Raw genomic sequence first — 20,878 nt, 5'->3', positions numbered from 1 at the left:
TCCTCCACGTCGAGAGGAGCCAGCTGAGGTGGCTCGGGCATCTGTTCCGGATGCCTCCTGGGCGCCTCCCTCGGGAGGTGTTTCAGGCATGTCCCACCGGGAAGAGGCCCCGGGGAAGACCCAGGACACGCTGGAGAGACTATGTCTCTCGGTTGGCCTGGGAACGCCTCGGGATCCCCCCGGAGGAGTTAGAGGAAGTGTCTGGGGAGAGGGAGGAAGTCTGGGAGTCCCTACAGTATTGCACATAGGTATGACAGTATTGCACATGGGTATGACAGTATTGCACATAGGTATGACAGTATTGCACATGGGTATGACAGTATTGCACATAGGTATGACAGTATTGCATATGGGTATGACAGCATTGCACATGGGTATGACAGCATTGCACATGGGTATGACAGTATTGCACATAGGTATGACAGTATTGCACATGGGTATGACAGTATTGCACATAGGTATGACAGTATTGCATATGGGTATGACAGCATTGCACATGGGTATGACAGTATACACATGTTCAGGGCTAACAATGTTTGTTGTAGAGTCTGACAGCAGCAGAAGGAAAGATCTGTGAAACGTCTTCTTCAAACAGCGAGGGTGGATCAGTCTCTCACTGAAGCTGCTCTCCAGAGCGGACAGAGTGTCCAGCAGGGGGCGACACTCATGGTCCAGGATAGACATGAGTTTAGCCAGGAACCTTCTGTCCCCCACCTCCTGCACAAATGGATGGATGGAGCTGGACTTCTTGATGACTTTGTCCAGCCTCTTCCTCTCCCTCTCTGTGATGCTGCTGCTCCAGCAGGCCACACCGTACAGGAGCTGATGCCACCACAGAGTCGTAGAAGGTCTTCAGAAGTGGCCCTGTCACTCCAAAAGACCTGAGTCTCCTCAGGAGGTAGAGCTCTGGCTCTTCCTGTACAGTGCGTCTGTGTTATGAGTCCAGTCCAGTTTGTGGTTCAGATGAACACCCAGGTACTTGTATGAGTCCACTCTCTCAATGTCCCTCAATGTTCACTGGTGAGGGGGCAGTGGGGTGGTGTCTGCTGAAGTCCACCACCATCTCCTTGGTCTTCCCCGCGTTGATGAGGAGGTGGTTCTGATGACACCAGTCCACAAAGTCGCCAGTCCTCAATACTCCACATTGTCATCGCCCTTGATGAGTCTGATGATGGCAGAGTCGTCAGAGAACTGCAGGACACAGCTGTCATGTCTGAGGTCTGCAGTGTAAAGGGTGAAGAGAAAGAGCGCGAGGACGGTGCCCTGGGGCGCCCCCACACTGCAGGTCCGAGTGTCAGACACACTGTCCCGGGCTCTCACAAACTGGGGTCGGTCTGTGAGGTACTCCAGGATCCACTCTGCCAGGTCATACTCCACACCAGCCGTCTCCAGCTTGTCCCTCAGGAGCAGCGGCTGGATGGTGTTGAAGGCGCTGGAGAGATCAAAGAACAGAATCCTCACAGAGCTGCCGGGCTTCTCCAGGTGAGAGAGAGAGAGAGAGCGGTGCAGCAGGGAGACGATGTGTCCACTCCAATGCCAGGCCGGTATGCAAACAGCAGCGGATCTATGGCTGAGCTCATGGTGGAGCGGAGGTGTCTTCATCAGATGGGACGTGAGAGCCACCGGCCTGAAGCCTGAATATGTTGAGAGAGCAAACATGACCAAAAAACAAAGAATTTAAAAAAAACAAGTTTTCCCTGCAGTGTCTTGCCTTAAAAAGCTGTTGATATAATCAGTCGATTCTGGTTCCACCACAGAAAGTGACTGTATTGGTGTTATAAAGGCTTTTTAAAAATCTGGGCAAAGTGTATCATAAAAACATAATGCAAAGTTTGTTTCTCAAGTAAAAACAAACTTTTGCTCAATTTGAGCTCTTTGTTGTTAATTAGAGTGATTTACTCATGGGAACAATGTGGAGGCTTTATCTCCAAGAGCAGGACCATGAATTCAGACTGTGGCTCCATGGACACACTCTGGAACACAGGACGAGATCAGGTGAGCATGATGAGAGATGGAGAGGTAAACGTTTTTGTTCATGTTAATGTACACATCTGCTGCTTGTAAAATGTAAGCCAATCTTGTAATGTTCCTAAGGTTATAATTATATGTTAAATGTTGAGTGAATTTTGATATCTTTGGACATATGCAATAATTCCACTTTCAACTCTAGGTCATCATAGCAAAGTTGTTAGACTTAATAGTCGGCTTGTAAGAGATATTACTATCAATATTTCTTTGCAAATAACAAAATAACCTGTCTTATTATGTACAAAACTTGCTTACTTTTTAGTTGTTTAGACCCCTACACACAGGTTCTGAAATGCATGTGATTATTGTTTAAGTTTATCAGTTCATATCTCTCAAAGGTTTTGTCTATGGGAGTTTTTGTTTATAGGAGATCTTCTACTGAGAGTGTTTTTCAAACTTCCTATAAGTGATCTGTTCTTTTCTTCTGTATCTGCCTCTGTATCTACCTGCGTTGCATCAATGAAATTTCCCCATGTGGGACAATAAAGGAATATCTTATCTTATCTTATGTTAAATATTACTGCTCCTTGGCATGTTTAAAATGTGCACAGAATCCAACTAATCCAAACGCAACATTCGTCACAGAAAATGCCATTAGATGTTCTGTTCAGCCGTCAAGTTTGCTCCATAAATTATGCCATCTCTCTGCCACCCACTGTTACTCGAAATACCACTACTACATACGTGCTTTGTGAATAAGTAATGTTTTGAAATATTATCCCGTATTTTCCTTTCAGATCTTGTGAAATCTTGTGTCACTATGTCCGCCTCAAACTCCTCCAGCATCATTCACCCGCCCGGCTTCTACATCGTGGCGTTCGAAACATTTCCTTACATCGAAGTCTACTATATTTTTTTATCTTTTGTCTACCTGCTCACAGTGATATTTAACATTTTTCTCATTTCCATAGTAATCATTGACCCATGTTTGCACACCCCCAAGTTTTTAGTCGTGGTTAATCTTGCTATAGTTGATCTGATCCTTAGCACTAGCATTATACCGAGCATGATCAAAGTCTTTTTACTTAAGGACAGATTTATCTCATATAACCTTTGTATGGTTCAAATGTACGTCTATTATGCATTCATTTCAATGGAGTCCTACATACTGGCTATCCTTTCCTATGACAGATTCATTGCTATTTGCTTTCCTTTACGACAAGCATCCATCAATACAATGAAAGTCATGTTTTGTATTACAGCTTGCACTTGGGGTTTCAACTTGGGGAGACTCATGTATAGTGTTACAATAATGACACGTTTGTCTTTTTGCGGTTCTGTGAAAGTTTCAAGCTACTTCTGCGACTACGCTCCGGTGTTTAGACTCGCTTGTAACGACTATTCCCTGCAGTGGTCCATGGCATCGACGTCCAGCATGTTAAATTTGATACTCCCGTTATCTTTCATTGTCTTGACCTACGCTGTCATTTTGGTCATAGTGTTTCGGATTAAAAATGGAAGCAAATTAAAAGCTTTAGCAACATGCATAGAGCACGTTATAATCGTTGCAGTGTTTTTTGTCCCAATAATCACCATCTTTATGTTTGGCCTCTACATCAGGTTGATAGATGCAGAAAAGCGAGTTTTGACCCTCTCCATGGCCTCCTGCTTCCCGCCGTGCATCAATCCCATAGTGTATTCTCTGAAAACCAAAGAGATAAAGACCAGATGGTTAGCAATGGTTAGAAAAATTAAAGTTAGTGCATGATCCATAATGAATGCAAATTTAAATCTGTAGTCAGGCCTAAAAAGGCAAAACTATAGACGCATTGTGAGCATTATAAATACTGATAATACATGCAACAAATAACATGAAATTAAAAATGGATTTTTTAAATAACACTCACCCAATGTCATAGTCAGTCAGACTAATCATTAATTATATGCTTATTAGGTTTGGAGAAAATTTGAGAAGACTTCCTCTGTGTTACATGACATTGATTAAAAGTTTGTGTTGTCTGAGTTTAGGGAATTCATATTGAAAGCCTATTTTATTTTTGATATTTATTATTGTTTTTATATGATGGAAAACTAAAAATGTATTATTATTTGTTTTGTTATCACTCATTTGTATATTTCCCAGTCCTGATCCATCAATGTTGTGATGTGACTGGTTTAAAACACATTTTTGGATGGAAGTAATGTCTAATTTTGACTTTTTACATATGCACTGTGTTCCAACTCCCAATTTGTGATATTGGGTAATAAAAAACTAAATGGAATTGAATTAAGATTCTTTTAAACTTTATTTTTTATGCAATTCACTCAAAGGGTCTTATACTTGCAACAGAACATAATTAGTTGCACTGTCCAGTTTACAAAAATAAATAGTTCAACAATATACATTTATTTTCTACCGCTTGTTCCCATTGGGTGACTGGAGCATAGCCCAGTGACATTGGGCCTTAGGCGGGGTACACCCTGGAAAGGGGCCAGCTCGTCACAGGGTTTACAGTTCAACAATAATATACCATAAAAGAATGAAATTTACTAAAATGAGTTAAATCAAAATCAGAAAGGGGTTTATTGCCATTGTCAGTGAACAGAATTCACAGATTAGGACATAAAACAACAATGAATAATAATAGTAGCAAAATATACCAAAAAGAGTGTGCATACAATTTTTAATTTACAAATAAAATGAATTGGCTTGGTATGAACATAATATGTTAATATCCACAATTTACAGTTGGTCAGAATAGTGCAAATCATAGTTAAATCAACGGCTCTGTAAGAGTCTGTAAGAATGCATAGACTTTTTCTTTTCTTAGGTTTAAGATGCATCTTTCCAAGTAATATTTCTAAATAACCAAGTAATCTATAATCTATAACTTTAGTTGGTGCCAGATACTTACAACGTAACGTAGCCCCGTGCGAAGCCCTTGAATCAAGATTGACACTTGGCTCAAGATCAATTCCGTGTAAATGAAATATAGTTTGATGAGCATATGTTGATATTTTGATAATTCCTGGACAGAAAAATAGCGTACTTACGATATGAGTATTTCCTGAAAGCGGAACTATTGTTTGTGCAAGCGAAACTATTTGGCGGTTGCGCTCAGGTCCTGCTTTCAAATGTGTCCCCCGTAACTCTGTTTTGCTCTGTGTTACGTGCATGGATGTAGGTTACGTGGTGTTTGGAAGGGCATTTTGGACATTTTGCGTCTGTGTCGCTCAAACAAGTTTAAGGTATTTTATGAACCCAGTGTTTGTCTTATTACTGATGCTTTTGCTCTTGATTAATGCAGTAACCTAAATTAGGTGGTCGAGGAAGAGAAAATCTCATAAAAATAATCAAATACCGTTCCTCCTTTTGTAACCACTGCCCTAGAAATTCAATAATGAAATCATACATAGCCTTTAAAATCAAATAGACCATACATATTACTATTAAGAGTCACATGATAGAGGAAGGAAACCGTTATTTATCTTGATATTTAATCTTGTTACTAATTTATTAGGACAACAGTAGTAGTAGTAGTAGTAGTAGTAGTAGTAGTAGTAGTAGTAGTAGTAGTAGTAGTAGTAGTAGTAGTAGTAGTAGTAGTAGTAGTAGTAGTAGTTGTCGTCGTCTATACATTGTTTTAACAACATCAGAATCAGAAAACATTGTATTCCCATTGTCAGTGAACTGTGATACGGTGCAACAAAAAACAAATGATAACATTTTGAATTGACAAAATGAGTGAAACATATAAAAAGTGATCACTGAAAATAAATACCACATATAACGACCAGGGACAACGACAAGCAAATACTATAGTTACACAACAGTGCCAATATAACAATATGGATATACATTCACCCATGTAACATCATTGTCGTTTTTAGACATCCTGAGTTGGTCCTCGATGGCCTCTCCTCCCACTCACAGCCGCAGCGGCCGACCGGAGGATGAAGAGGACGACCCAGTGGACCGCATGATCACCCGCACCGGCTGTGGAGAGCAGCACTACGCCGTGCAGGAGTGTATGGCCGAGCACCAGGACTGGCGACTGTGTCAGAAACCAGTCCAGACTTTTAAAGACTGTATGTCAAGTTTCCAGCTGGCTCGGAAAGAACAACTGAGGAAACAGCTTTCAAAGGACACACAGACTTCTACCGGCTAAGGCTTTTGGACCCTGAATTGAACAGTTGGAGGAGGAGATGGGAGATGTTTAAAAAAAATTGCTAATATTGCCTGCTGTTTTGGAGATTTGTTAAATTAAAATATTGAGTATATTGTTTATAATTAAAACTATTAAAAGTGACTGCAAAAAGAGCTGATTAAAAAAACAAAATGAACCGAAACGTCTTGTGTATTCTTCCAAAAAAGTGTTCAACATTATATTTCTGCAATTAGTTTTATGGTTTTGGGCTAGACTTGTACCTCGACTGATACATTTACTCGTAAGTTTTAGCACATTCCTTTTTTAATTTTGTCTGCATATTGTTAGTTAATGCAAATAAAGAGGAGATAATCCTTTCAATATCGCCCACCCCTACTCTGACGATACATGACCTTAGATTTTCCCCATTCTGATCATCACATTTAAGAACTTTGCACTGTGGTACTGTATGTCTTTATCAATACATATTAATGTTATTATAGTTATGATTTTTTTCACAATGTAAAGATGATCTGAAATTCATGGTCATACATACACCTTTTTTAAAATTAATCAAACACCATCTATTGTGAAGACTGCGTGAGCCCTTTAAATGTAATGAAGATACTAAAATATGTAAAACCTCAATATGAAACTTTTTTGCCAAAAAATAGTATGTTTTTTAATTGCACTAAAAATATGGAAAAACCCTGTCCTTATTGTAAAATTTACTTTAAACACATCTGTTTATTGGACCTGAAAATCAGTAATTAAGAGTTTCACAAAGACTCTCCTGTAATGAGCTGACATTCTTGTCCCTGAAGGTTTGTGGGAAAGTATAACTCCAGCTTCAACCGTTCAGACGCAGCTTTACGCTCAGGTATGGTCTGCTCTGCTCAAATCATCAGTTTTTCTTACTTTGTTTATTTCGTTGTAATGTCTCTCCTTGTATGTTGTATTGTATAATGGAAACATCTAAAAGTTTAGATTTTTATGGAATAGTGAATTTGTTTCAGTTGGTCAATCCGAAAGGGAAAGACGTCCTTTAGTTATATTAGTTATTAGTTATGTTTGCTGTTGTTTCCTTGTGTAAAATGTACTAATTTGTTGTAGCACTTAATAATTTCCTTTTTATATTCCTCAGGCTTTACATGAAACCAGTGGACTCCAGCTATGTCTTACCTCCAAACTATTTGGAACAACTCCATCTTAATCCACCCGCCTGGTTTTTACATTATTGGATTTCAGACTTTACCTTTTATCAGCGTCTATTTTATCTTTTTAGCTTTTGTTTATGCTGTCACTGTACTTTTTAATTGTCTGGTGATTTATGTCATCGCCTTCAACAACGCTTTGCACAGTCCTAAATTCTTAGCCGTGTTTAACCTTGCTGTCATTGACTTAATCATAAATACATGCCTTATCCCCTGTATGATCAAAATATTCCTAGCTAAAGACAATTTTATACCATTTAACCTTTGCTTAGTGCAAACGTTCACCTATTTCACCTTTGGCTCTTTGGAATCCTTTGCTTTGGTTATTCTTGCCTATGACAGGTTGGTTGCCATTTGCTTTCCTATGCAACAAAACTCAGTGAACACACTGAAGTGCATGTCCTGTATTGTGGCAGTAACTTGGTCTATAGCCATTGGAATTAACTGCTTTGCTGTTGGTATAATGACTTGGCTGTCTTTTTGCAAAACTGTCACAGTTTTTAGCTACTTTTGTGACTATAGCCCTGTGTATAGGCTCTCTTGTAACAATTATACAGTACACTTTTATACAGCATCTGTATCAACAATTCTTGTGCTCGTAATACCATTTATATTCATCGTTGTGACTTACATTTCCATAATAATAACTGTGTTTAATATGAAGTCTGTTAATAGAAGAATCAAAGCCTTAAGTACATGTGTGGAGCATGTCATACTAGTGGCTGTATTTTACCTCCCTCTTTTCATTATTTATATCTTTGGCTTTTATTTTGGAGGGATTAACCCAGACCAGCGGGTTTTGTATTTGTCACTTGCTTCTTGTATCCCGCCTTGTTTGAATCCGATTGTTTACTCCCTGAAAACTAAAGAAATCAAAGTGAGGATTAAGGCTATTGTGAGGAAACAGAAAATTTGGACAAGAGGAGCATCAAGTTAGAATAATTCATGTTATGAGAATATGTATGTATTTTGGAAGCATTGGCCCTTTTAAATATGTGTTATCCTGGTGCATATAGTTTACAACTTTACAACTCAATGTCACCTGAACTCATTGGATTTTACTTTATTTATTTGTGTGTGTACATTTATGTATTTTGTTTTTATTCAAGCAGGAATGTTCCGTTGAGACTTGGCAGTCCTGGTTCGGACACACAAATTGTAGTCCCTCTCAGACTACATTTTGAATGGATTCACTGGAAAACGAGCTTACCGGTAATTATTTTGCCATAAAATGAAAGTTATTTTACTTTTCCTTCTAAATACAACAGTTACTAAAAATCTACGTTTGATGATGAGATTTATCTTGTGCATGAAAACAAACAAATCAGATCTAATTAATGGGGCATCTGATTATTCTAATTATCTGATTTTTACTGGCGATGTAAATGTATCCAATAATGATAAATGGTAAACGGAAACAGATTTATAAGGCTACTGCAAATCATAATGTTTTCAATTCGACATTTTTATTTCATGCATGGCACAGTAAATGTATATATATATATATATATATATATATATATATATATATATATATATATATATATATATATATATATATATATATATATATATTAAATACACAGGTAATTGTTGTAAAGATATATTTGATCAGGGTATTTATTGTGACCAAATAACATTGTTTGTTTACTACTGAGCCCACGTACGGTGACCACAAAGTTCCATTAGCATATTTTTAGGGGCTCCTTCTTGTGTTCCCATGTTTGTAAGTTGTGTTCCCACGTTTGTACCTTTGTACATGGACCTTTATGTGCAGCATGCTGGATCTGTCTCTTCAAACCCTCCAAGAGCGCACAAGACGCAGTGCCAGGAGCCACTTCTCCCGTGACCCCCGGCTCCTGTGTCAATGCCACTATAATGACTCTAATGTACCCATTCAATAAACTGTAATGTCTCACACTCGCTGCTCTCTCTGCTCAGTGTTGACCAATAGCCAAGTCTATCGCTAATGTGGGCATGTTCAGGGCAGATGTGTGCATAAAATATTGTGGGCGAATCACTGCATGTGCGCAAAGCAGGGAATCAAAAACGATGTAAACTACTACAGTAATTTAAAAACTATTAATAAAAAAACCTGTGACGATTTTACTGCGTGTGTCGGCCAATCAGAGGGTGCCAACGGTGCTTACTAACTATACATGGTGTGCGCTGGATCTGTCTATTTAACCCGCAAACGCAGTGGGTCAGCCTGTGTGTGAGGAGAACAAGAAGCGACACATGTTTGTGGCATTGCAGAAGAAAACCCCAGATGAGCTATTTGACTTTCTCCTCAAATTCAGCAAGTGCCGTATGATGCAAAGAATTGAAGAGTGGCCTCAATTCCACTGCTAAAATTGACGCAGAGTGCATTCCGCTCAATTAATGAATGACGCAACCAAATCTTCAATATTTTTTACCCTGGAGAGACTGTTTGGCAAGCTTTATTACGTGGGTTATTTGGCGCTCAGACCCCAGCGGAAGACATTGCGATCATGGGCACTCCATAATCTTATTTGTATTAGATGTCTCCCCCCAGGGCCTGGAGACTTGTGGTGGTAGATATGGAGAAAGGGTAGATGATTAGGATGAGAGGGATGCAGAGGAGGAGGAGGGGAGGTGGTGGGTCGCAGTACGTCTGGAGCGGCCGAGCCAACTGAGTGAGGGTTAATGTCGGACCGGCTGTGCGCTGATTGGGAGCAGAGGTGCGACGTGCCACGGGGAGGAGTGACTTGGGTGCGTTGATTGAAGATGGGGAGCAAGGTGCGAGGGGCGATGTCTGTCCTTAGACCCTCCCTCTCGGCCAGGAAAAACTACAAAAACTTCCATGGGAAAAAGTAGTAACCTGGAGGAGTTCCGTGGTAAAGAAGGGATCTGAACTCTCACAGACGGACAGGCCAGACTGGGTGCGATGGTTGAGCTGGGGAGCAGGTCGCCTTGATGTAGATGGGTGGAGTTAGGTCTTCCAGGCTGAATTTAAGCAGGCTTCATATCTGCCTGAGAGCGCGCTGGTTGACACACACATCACTGCAGATTTTCAAGAGCAAAGCAGCTACTCTCATAGCGACACAGAGAAGGGCATTGCCAACACTGAAGGGGAAAAGTCACTGAAGCCATGTTGACCCAGTTCGACCTAAAGGTGACAGCCAGAGGAGCCGAGAGGCTTGGGTAAACGTGCCTCACCTGTGGCAGAGGGAGCTCACAGCTTCACACGGTGTGTCGTGGAGAAGATGCCGTCAATCCTTCAGTGCGTGTCACCATGGGACATTTGACTATCGTTTATCCATCCATCCATCTTCTGCCGCTTTATCTGGGGCCGGATCGCGGGGGCAGCAGTCTGAGTAAGGACTCCCATACTTCCTTCTCCCCAGACACTTCCTCTAACTCTTCTGGGGGGATCCCTAGGCGTTCCCAGGCCAGCCTAGAGACATAGTCTCTCCAGCGTGTCCTGGGTCTTCCCTGGGGCCTCTTCCCGGTGGGAGGCGCCCAGGAGGCATCCGGACCAGATGCCCGAGCCACCTCAGCTGGCTCCTCTCGACGTGGAGGAGCAGCAGCTCTACTCCGAGCTCCCCCCGTGTGACCGAGCTCCTCACCTTATCTCTAAGGGAGCGCCCAGCCACACGGCGGAGGAAACTCATTTCGACCGCTTGTATCCGCGATCTTGTTCTTTCGGTCACTACCCAAAGCTCATGACCATAGGTGAGGGTAGGAACGTAGACCGACCGGTAAATAGAGAGCTTTGCCTTTCGGCTCAGCTCCCTCTTCACCACAACTGTCCGATGCAGCGACTGCATCACTGCAGCCGCTGCACCGATACGCCTGTCGATCTCACGCTCCATCCTTCCCTCACTCGTGAATAAGACCCCGAGAGACTTGAACTCCTCCACTTGGGGCAAGGACTCCCCACCCACCTGAAGAGGGCAAGCCACCTTTTTCCGGTCGTGAACCATGGCCTCGGATTTGGAGGTGCTGATTCTCATCCCAGCCGCTTCACACTCGGCTGCAAACCGTCCCAGTGCATGTTGCAGGTCCGGGTTTGATGGAGCCATCAGGACAACATCGTCTGCAAACAGCAGAGATGAGATCCTGTGGTCCCCAAACCGGACACCCTCCGACCCCTGACTGCGCCTAGAAATTCTGTCCATAAAAATTATGAACAGAACCGGTGACAAAGGGCAGCCCTGGCGGAGTCCAACATGCACTGGGAACTGGTCTGACTTACTGCCGGCAATGCGAACACAGCTCCTGCTCCGGTCATACAGGGACCGGACAGCCCTGAGCAAAGGGCCCTGGACCCTGTACTCCCGGAGCACCCCCCAAAGGACACCCCGAGGGACACGGTCGAAAGCCTTCTCCAGATCCACAAAGCACATGTGGACTGGTTGGGCAAACTCCCATGAACCCTCGAGCACCCGATGGAGAGTATAGAGCTGGTCCAGTGTTCCACGACCGGGACGAAAACCACTCTGCTCCTCCTGAATCCGAGGTTCGACTATCGGTCGGATTCTCCTCTCCATACCCGGGAGGCTGAGGAGTGTGATCCCTCTGTAGTTGGAACACACCCTCCGGTCCCCCTTCTTGAATATAGGGACCACCACCCCGGTCTGCTAGTCCAGAGGCACGGTCCCCGACCGCCACGCGATGTTGCAGAGACGTGTCAACCTAGACAGTCCTACAACATCCAGATACTTTAGGTACTCAAGGCGGATCTCATCCACCCCCGGAGCCCTGCCACCGAGGAGTTTGCGAACAACCTCAGTGACTTCAGCTTCAGGTGATGGATGAGCCAGCCTCCGAGTCCCCGGTCTCTACTTCCTCTTTGGAAGACGTTTTTAATGAGATTAATGAGATCCTCAAAGTATTCCTTCCACCGTCCGACGACATCCCCAGTCGAGGTCAGCAGGCCTCCACCCGCACCGTAAACGGTGTTGGTGAGACACTGCTTCCCCCTCCTGAGGCGCCGGACGGTTTGCCAGAATTTCTTTGGTGCCGACCGATAGTCCTCCTCCATGGCCTCCCCGAACTCCTCCCAGGCCCGGGTTTTTGCCTCTGCGACAGCACGAGCCACGGCTCGCTTGGCCTGCCGATACCTGTCGATGACCTCCGGAGACCTACAAGCCAGAGTGGCCTGATAGGCCTCCTTCTTCAGTCTGACGGCATCCCTTACTTCCGGTGTCCACCACCGGGTTCGGGTGTTGCCGCCACGACAGGCACCAGAGACCTTGCGACCACAGCTCCGAGCAGCCGCATCAACAATGGAGGCGGAGAACATGGTCCACTCGGACTCAATGTCCCCAGCCTCCCCCGGGACATGGGAGAAGCTCTCCCGGAGGTGCGAGTTGAATACCCTACTGACAGAGGGCTCCACTAGACGTTGCCAACAGACCCTCACAATGCGCTTGGGTCTGCCAAGTCTGTCCGGCTTCCTCCTCCGCCAGCGGATCCAACTCACCACCAGGTGGTGATCGGTTGACAACTCTGCCCCTCTCTTCACCCGAGTGTCCAAGACACGCGGCCGGAGGTCAGATGACACAAAAACAAAGTCGATCATAGACCTCCGGCCTAGGGTGTCCTGGTGCCATGTGCACTGATGGACACCCTTGTGCTTGAACATGGTGTTCGTTATGGACAATCCGTGGCTAGCACAGAAGTCCAATAACTGAACACCGCTCGGGTTCAGATCGGGGAAGCCGTTCTTCCCGATCACCCCTCTCCAGGTGTCACTGTCATTGCCCACGTGGGCGTTGAAGTCCCCCAGTAGAACAACGGAGTCCCCGGTCGGTGCACTGTCCAGTACCCCTCCCAAGGACACCAAGAAGGCCGGGTACTCTGCACTGCTGTTCGGCCCGTAGGCCGCCACAACAGTGAGAGACCTGTCCCTCACCCGAAGGCGGAGGGACGCGACCCTCTCGTTTACTGGGGTAAACTCCAACACGTGGCGGTTGAGCTGAGGGGCTGTAAACGCTCTCTCTTCTTTCTCACACTTATTGTGCTTCATCTCCTATATTTTGTAAATATAGTTAGTATATTTTTTCTATTTTACTGTACGATAGGGACACGCGCTGGAATAGTTTTTTAATTCAACTGTTTTTGACTTTTTTCGGCTGGATTTGAGCGTTTTTCGTTGCGTTCGTTGTGTTGTTGTGACGTGAGCTAGCTCCGAGCGAGCCCACCAGCCCCCCCCGCCGCCGCTAAAGTACGCCGTGTCGTTGGTACACGTTTATATACACGTTTATATGAAAGAGGAACTTAACGAACGATCGGGACACGCACTGGAATCGCTTTAAATTAACTTGTTTTGACTTTATTCGGCTGGATTGAGTGTTTTCGTCGTGTCGTTGCGATGTGTCTTGGCTCTGAGTCCCCCGGCTCCGGCCCCGCCCCCCGCCCGGCGCCGTACTGCGTTTACACAAAGGAGGAACTAATGAAACTGCGGAGAACAGTCGTCTTACCCGGAGATCGTCACGTTATCCCGTCGCAATACTGACCTAACCTAATACTGATTTGCAATTCTGTCGTATGTGCAATTGCTGTTGGAATTCATGTGCAATTACTGTGAAATTCATGTGCAATCTATGTGCTGTCGTGACACATATTCATGTGCAATTACTGTCGGGATCACATGAAATGGTATTTATTTATTTATTTGTCTATGGGAGTTTTTATTTATTTATAGGAGATCTTCTACTGAAAGTGTTTTTCAGACTTCCTATAAGTGATCTGTTCTTCTGTATCTACCTCTGTATCTACCTGCGTTGCACCAATGAAATTTCCCCATGTGGGACAATAAAGGAATATCTTATCTTATCTTATAAGCAAACCCATACCAGCCCGCCGCCTCTCCCCGCTGGCAACACCAGAGAAGTGGAGCGTCCAGCCCCTCTCGAGGAGATGGGTTCCAGAGCCCAAACTGTGCGTGGAGGTGAGGCCGACTGTATCTAGTCGTATTGCTCAACCTCCTGCACAAGCTCAGGCTCTTTCCCCCCCAGCGAGGTGACATTCCATGTCCCCAGAGTTAGTCTCTGTGTCTGGAGATCTGGTCGCCGAGGCCCCTGCCGTCAACTGCCGCCCAGATCTCTCTGTCTCTCTGCACCGGCCCCTTATGGATCCTCCTGCGGGTTGTAGGCCCACGGGAGGGCGGCCCCACGTCGCTCTTTCGGGCTGTGCCCGGCCGGGCCCCGTGGGGTAAGACCCGGCCACCAGGTGCTCGCCATGGAGCACCCATCCCAGGCCTGGCTCCAGGATGGGGCCCCGGTGACGCCGATCCGGGCGATGTAAACGGCCTTGCTTTTGTCGTCATCATAAGAGGCTTCTGAACCGATCTTTGTCTGACCCGTCACCTAGGACCTGTTTGCCTTGGGAGACCCTACCAGGGGCTTGAAGCCCCCGACAACATAGCTCCCGGGATCATTCGGGCACTCAAACCCCTCCACCACGTTAAGGTGTCGGTTCAAGGAGAGGGACTATCGTTTATCTGTATAGCAAAATAAATAATGCTATTGTGCCCTATACATGTATGTTGCTGTGATCCAGTGTGCTCCATATAAAGGTCCAGCACACACAAGTGTTAGAAACAGATAATAACATCGTTTGCAGCCCTGAACTGCTAAAGAGCAACATGTAGATAAACGGTTTGGCCAGTGGTCACTGTGGTGCCGCTCCATGCCCTTTGGAGACCCATTTGGATACATCGAGAAAATGACGCAGAATGTATTGCTCCTTTTTTTCTAATATTTTAACAAACAGAGTTACAAACAGTTGGACATATACAGGCTACAGTGATGACAGTTTGAGATCTCAATCATTTTAACTTATGTAGCCTAAATAAAATGATTCACATTAACCATACTTCAGATCAGATGCTCCAGGCGCTCTTCTGCGTTAGCTCAGATGATGCGCATGCATGTAGACTTTCACGATTCACGATCCTGACTGACGGGAAAGCGGAAGCGCGACTTACATACTTGGGAGCTTATTTTTTTAAATGTGCCAACAGTACTTGGTGGGCTCCGTACAATGCTGCTCGGGGTTTCCCAAAATAAATCATGTGTCTGTATAAGGCTGTCGTACCCAAAATTCTTTGACACATCCTGAACAATAGAGGGTGAAGTAAGTGAGATAGTTTTAGTATAATTTAATACCAATATACATAAAACGTACTCACTTACTTACCATGCACAGTTTGGGCTCTGGAACCCATCTCCTCGAGAGGGGCTGGACGCTCCACTTCTCTGGTGTTGCCCGCGGGGAGAGGCAGCGGGCTGGTGTGGGCTTGCTTATAGGCCCTCAGCTCAGTCGCCACGTGTTGGCGTTCACCCAGTGAACGAGAGGGTCGCGTCCCTAAACCTTCGGGTGGGGGACAGGTCTCTCACTGTTGTGTACGGGCCGAACAGCAGTGCAGAGTACCCGACCTTCTTGGAGTTCTTGGGAGAGGTACTGGACAGTGCACCGACCAGGAACTCCGTTGTTCTACTCGCACCTCCTAGTGCGAGTCCTCCTCCTAGTGCAAACTGTCTGAACTGCTCTGACGAAAACTGCGGCCCATTATCTGAAAACACAGTCTCTGAAACTCCCTGTCTTGCAAAAGTCTCTTTGACAGCTTTAATAGTAACTTCTGCTGTTGTGTGTTTGAGTTCAACTATTTCAATGTATCTGGAGAAAAAGTCAACAAGAAGAAGATACTGCTTCTTTGACCATTCAAACAGATCCATGCCAACCTTCTGCCATGGGCGGTCGGGAACAGGTGTTGGCAAGATTCTGTAACCTGTGTTTCTGACATGTTTCACAATTTTCCACCATTTGGCCTATTTGTGCTGAGATGCCAGGCCACCAAACGGCCTGTTTTGCTCTGGCCCTGCACTTTGAAATGTCCTGGTGTCCTTCATGCAGACGTTGAATAATGTCCGCTCCCATTGAAGGTGGTATCACAAGTCTCTCCCCTTTCATGAGAAGACCCTGAGCTACATGAAAGTCCATTCTGTGTTGCCAGACCCCTTTTACTTCTGGATCTAGTTTACATTTTTCTGGCCACTCTGTCAAACAATAATCAGTTACTTTTTTACACAGTTTGTCTACTTCCTGTGCTGCCTTTAGCTCAACCAGCCTTTTTTCTGTGGCTGGGATTTGAGACACTACATAGTCCACAAAAACCTCTACCTCTTTCTCCAACTGGAGGTCACTTAATGACGGCGGACCCGCCAGAGGAGCTCGTGACAGGGCATCAGCGGTGATGAGGTTTTTTCCAGGCACATGACAGACAATGTTGAATGAGAATCGTAGCAGCCTGAGGCGGAATCTCAGGATGCGTGGAGGTAGGTCATCCAGGCCTCTTGTGCTCAGAAGAGGGACCAAAGGCTTGTGGTCCGTAATCAGTGTGAACCGTAGTCCCAAGAGGTAAGAAGAAAGTCTTTCAGATGCCCATGTTGCAGCGAGTGCCTCCTTTTCTATTTGGGCATAGCGTCTCTCTGTGTCGGTTAGTCCTCTTGAAATGTAGGTCACCGGCCGCCACAAACCGTCCGACTGTTTCTGAGAGAGTACGGCTCCAATACCGTATGGCGATGCATCCACAGCAACTCTTGTGTCTGCATTATTGGAGTGCTGAGCGAGCACTTCCGGGGAACTTAAGATTTCTTTTATTCTCTAAAACGCTGTTTCCTGCGGCTGTGCCCAAATCCACTCGTTTCTCTCTTTCTGCAGCTCCTTAAGCGGTGTGGTGACTGTGGCTAACTGCGGCATGAACTTGGCAAGATAGTTAGTCATGCCCAAGAGACGGCGCACGTCCTCCACACTTTGGGGCTGTGGCAGCTGCTGGATTGCTTTTACCTTGTCTGGATCCGCCTCGATGCCTTTTGCAGAAACTTTGTGTCCCACAAAAATGATTTCACTTTTTGCAAACTCACATTTCTCGTTAAGTGTGAGATCTTCTTTTTGAAATTTTTAAGCACACAATGCAGTCTCTGGTCGTGCTCCTGTCTGTCCCTGCCGTACACCATCACATAGTCGGCATGACAGATCACACCATCGAAGTCCTCCAGCATCTGTGACATTCTCCTTTGGAAATGTTCAGGTGCTGATGCTATGCCGAAGGGAAGTCTATTGAAATGAAACCTCCCAAAAGGTGTAATGAAAGTTGTGAGAGGCCTTGACTCTGGCGTGAGAGGGATTTGCCAAAATCCGGAACGAGCATCGAGCTTTGTAAACACTTTAGCGTCTTTCATCATAGTTAATGTTTGATCCACTGCTGGGAGAATGTGACGTTCCCTTTTTACTACTGTGTTCAGGGGTGTGAGGTCCACACATATTCTGGGGGGCTTCTTTGCCGGTCTAGGAATCACCACAATGCCTGAACACCACTCAGTTGGCTCAGTTACTTTTGAAATAACTCCCATTTCTTCCATTCTGAGCAGCTCTGTTCTAACTGCATCTCTGAGGGGAAGGGGGACACGTCGCGGGGCAGACAGGGCCACAGGTATGGCACCCTGCTCTAGCTCTATGCGATACGGCTCTTTCAGCTTGCCTAAACCCTTAAACACATCGGGGTAAGCTGATCTGAAATCTGTCTCAGTTTCACTGACTATGTCTACTCTGTACACCAGTCCTAAAGCCTCACACGCTGGTCTACTTAACAATGGCTGTACTAGACCTGACACCAGATAGACATCTTGTGACGTAGTGCGCCCTTTTACTACCAACTGTGCCCCAAAGCAGCCTCTAACTTTAAGAGGGTAACTGCCTGGCCCTAGTAGTTTCTTTGTAGGCTTCTGCAGCTTTCCGTCCCTGTCTGGCCTGTACAGTCTCTCTGGAATAGATGTAACATCTGCCCCTGTGTCAAGTTTAAACTCAACATTTTCCCCATTTAACTTGACCTTTTGAACCCAGGGTTCTGACCTGTTTGTTCCTATTTCCCCTAAGAACACAAGCTCTTCACTATCTGTATTACTTAGATTTTCAGTTACTTCACGTAAACCTGCCGCTTCACTACGACAAGCTACCGCAAAATGTCCTTTTTTCTGTCATTTACGACACTGTGCCTCTTTAGCTGGGCAATCTTTCCATGAGTGCTTATTCTTTCGTCCACAGCGACTACACTCTTTTTCATTTGGCTGGGTTATATTTTGTTCCTTCTTCTGCCATGTCTGAGACTTGCCTCTTTTATTATTTGTTTGTATAATGTCCATGTTCAGTGCTTTTTCTTCTACAACGCTGCTGTATAAAATTGTCTGTTGTTTCTTTACAGTTTCACTCTGCCTGACCTTCTGAATCGCTTTGGCAAGTGTTAATTCTGTGTCCATTTGTAGTTGCTCTGACAATCTTTTATCTCTTATGCCAACTACAACTCTGTCCCTTATAAGTTCCTCTTTAAGCATTTCAAATCCACAATTTTCTGAAAGTTTGTGTACATGTGTGATGAAAGACTCTGCACTCTCACCATCTTGTTGACGCTCTTTCAGAAATGACGTTGTGTTTTCCCACATAATGTTGATCAAAAGCTGCTTTGACCGCACCATAGTTCTTTTTGTTATCATCACTCAGTGGTAAAACAGCCAAAACGTCGTCAGCTGCATCTCCCATTGCATACAGGAATGAATTCACCTGATATTCCTCTGGTTTGCTGTCGAGGGCTGTTGCAATACGAAACCTTTCAAAACGTCTGATCCACTTTGGCCAATCTGTAGGCCGCGAAAAATCAAATGTCTCTGGGGGAGTTATTTGTACAGTGATCGCCATCTCTCTTTGTGAATCCCTGGCGTCGTCGCGTTCAGGATCTGAGTTTTCTGATGCACTGTACTGACGCTCTGCACTTCTTCCTCCGCCGACATGTGGATGGGGCTGCGCGCGCACACACCTGTTAGTTCGCACTGGTGACTGCTTTCGCCCGCACAACGGTCATTTTTCGCTCTAAAAACTGCCGAAAACTTCTTCTGCAAGTTATCCGCACAGTGCTGCTCCGAAAACGCCGCGGAGACTGAAAGTTCGCCACTTCTGACACCATGTATGAAGAAGACTCGGGACACGAGCGTCTTACGTCTTGAAGCACGTTTATTCCAATACCAGGAAGTCCCAACAACCTAGATGCAATGCATTCTGGGAACAGTAGTCTCCCGCTACAGGACTCCTGAGGCCGTTGACAGGTATCGGCGGGCCAGGCGGGCCGCAGATTGTGCTGTCGCAGAGGCAAAAACCCTGTGCTGGGATGAGTTCGGGGAGGCCATGGTGGAGGACTATCGGTCAGCTCCAAAGAACTGTCCGGCGCCTCAAGAGGGGGCAGTGCTTCACCAACACCGTTTATGGTGCAGGTGGAGACCACCTAACCTCGACTGAGGATGTTGTTGGATGGTGGAAAGACCTTAATCCCACTGTCACGTCTTCCGAAGAGGAAACATAGAGTGAGGACTCGGAGGCTGACTCGTCCATCACCCAAGCTGAAGTTATTGAGGCTGTTCGCAAACTCCTCAGTGGCAGGGATCCGGGGGTGGATGAGATCCGCCCTGAATACCTAATGTCTCTGGATGTTGTAGGACTGTCTTGGTTGACACGTCTCTCCAACATCGCGTGGCGGTTGGGGACAGTGCCTCTGGACTGGCAGACCGGGGTGGTGACCCACAACCGATACAGTGACCACATCACTGTAGACGCTGCACGGGTCTGCACTGTCAATCTCATATTCTATCTTTATGCATGTTGCATTTCTGGAGATGAGATCTAATTTTTGTCAGTATTGCCCACCCCTTGTTAGATGATGCATGACCTTAAATATTCCCCATTCTGATCATCACATTTAAGAACTTTGTACTGCTGTAGTGTATACTTTACCATATTCATAAATAATACATAATAATAATATAATGATATAAATATTCATGTACTTATAATTATGAGTTATTTTACATTATATGAATTTGATCTGAAATTCATTGTCATACATCTCTTTTTATTCATCAAACACCATCTACTGAGAAGTTTTCCAGAGCCCTTTAAATATAATGAAGGTAAAACCCTGTCCTTACTCTAAAATATACTTGTCTGTTTAGGGATCTTCTCAAAATGGGTTGGAAGCTGAAAATACGTAATTTTTTTCGTCTCTCTCTGGACCCCCTCCCCCCCTCAAAAGACGAAAGACTGGCTTCACATAAAATGTTAACGCGTTGATAGAACGATAGTAGCTTGATAAACCCTGCTCACCTTTAGTCCCTGAATATCCTTTGGTATGTTTATCAGTAGAAGTTATGAATTCTCCAAATAATGTCACCTGTCGCACATGTTTGTTTACTCAATCCACATGGTCCACGGCGCGCCGTGGCCAGCGCGGGGAGCGGGGCGGGTTCTCCCTCGCACAGGCCACTGCCCGCCGTGATCACAACGCACCGTGCGCACGGGCCGCGGTCGTTGCTGAGAGAGTTTTTTAGCATTTCAAAACAATTGCTGCCACAACGATGTATTGAAGCTTCAAAGCAACAAAAAGACAAAATGTAGGTTCAACCCCCCCCCAAGATGAAAAATATTATGTCTTTTCAGCTTCAACCCATTTTGAGATGATCCCTTATTGGACCT

General features: G+C 45.1%; 3 protein-coding genes across 3 annotated transcripts; all 3 read left to right on the top strand.

Annotated features, from left to right (window-relative positions):
• Positions 1–2,734: 2,734 nt before the first annotated feature.
• LOC140360556 (olfactory receptor 2A12-like) lies at positions 2,735–3,736 on the top strand. Its single transcript, XM_072445806.1, has one exon. It carries the CDS (start codon positions 2,789–2,791, stop codon positions 3,734–3,736), a length of 948 nt encoding a protein of 315 aa, XP_072301907.1. The 5' UTR covers positions 2,735–2,788.
• Positions 3,737–5,879: 2,143 nt separating this feature from the next.
• coa4 (cytochrome c oxidase assembly factor 4 homolog) lies at positions 5,880–6,318 on the top strand. The gene has a single exon (XM_072445499.1). The coding sequence runs from the start codon at positions 5,880–5,882 to the stop codon at positions 6,135–6,137; it is 258 nt and encodes an 85-aa protein (XP_072301600.1). The 3' UTR covers positions 6,138–6,318.
• Positions 6,319–7,189: 871 nt separating this feature from the next.
• On the top strand, positions 7,190–8,277 carry LOC140360287 (olfactory receptor 1496-like). The gene has a single exon (XM_072445498.1). The coding sequence runs from the start codon at positions 7,290–7,292 to the stop codon at positions 8,265–8,267; it is 978 nt and encodes a 325-aa protein (XP_072301599.1). The 5' UTR covers positions 7,190–7,289; the 3' UTR covers positions 8,268–8,277.
• The last annotated feature ends 12,601 nt before the right edge of the window (positions 8,278–20,878 follow it).

The sequence above is a fragment of the Eucyclogobius newberryi genome, unplaced genomic scaffold, assembly GCF_026437365.1.
Source record: "Eucyclogobius newberryi isolate DKJ021-1_F unplaced genomic scaffold, fEucNew1.0.hap1 SCAF_15, whole genome shotgun sequence".
In the NCBI taxonomy this organism is placed as follows: Eukaryota; Metazoa; Chordata; class Actinopteri; order Gobiiformes; family Gobiidae; genus Eucyclogobius; species Eucyclogobius newberryi.
This window is presented reverse-complemented; position numbering and strand designations above follow the sequence as displayed.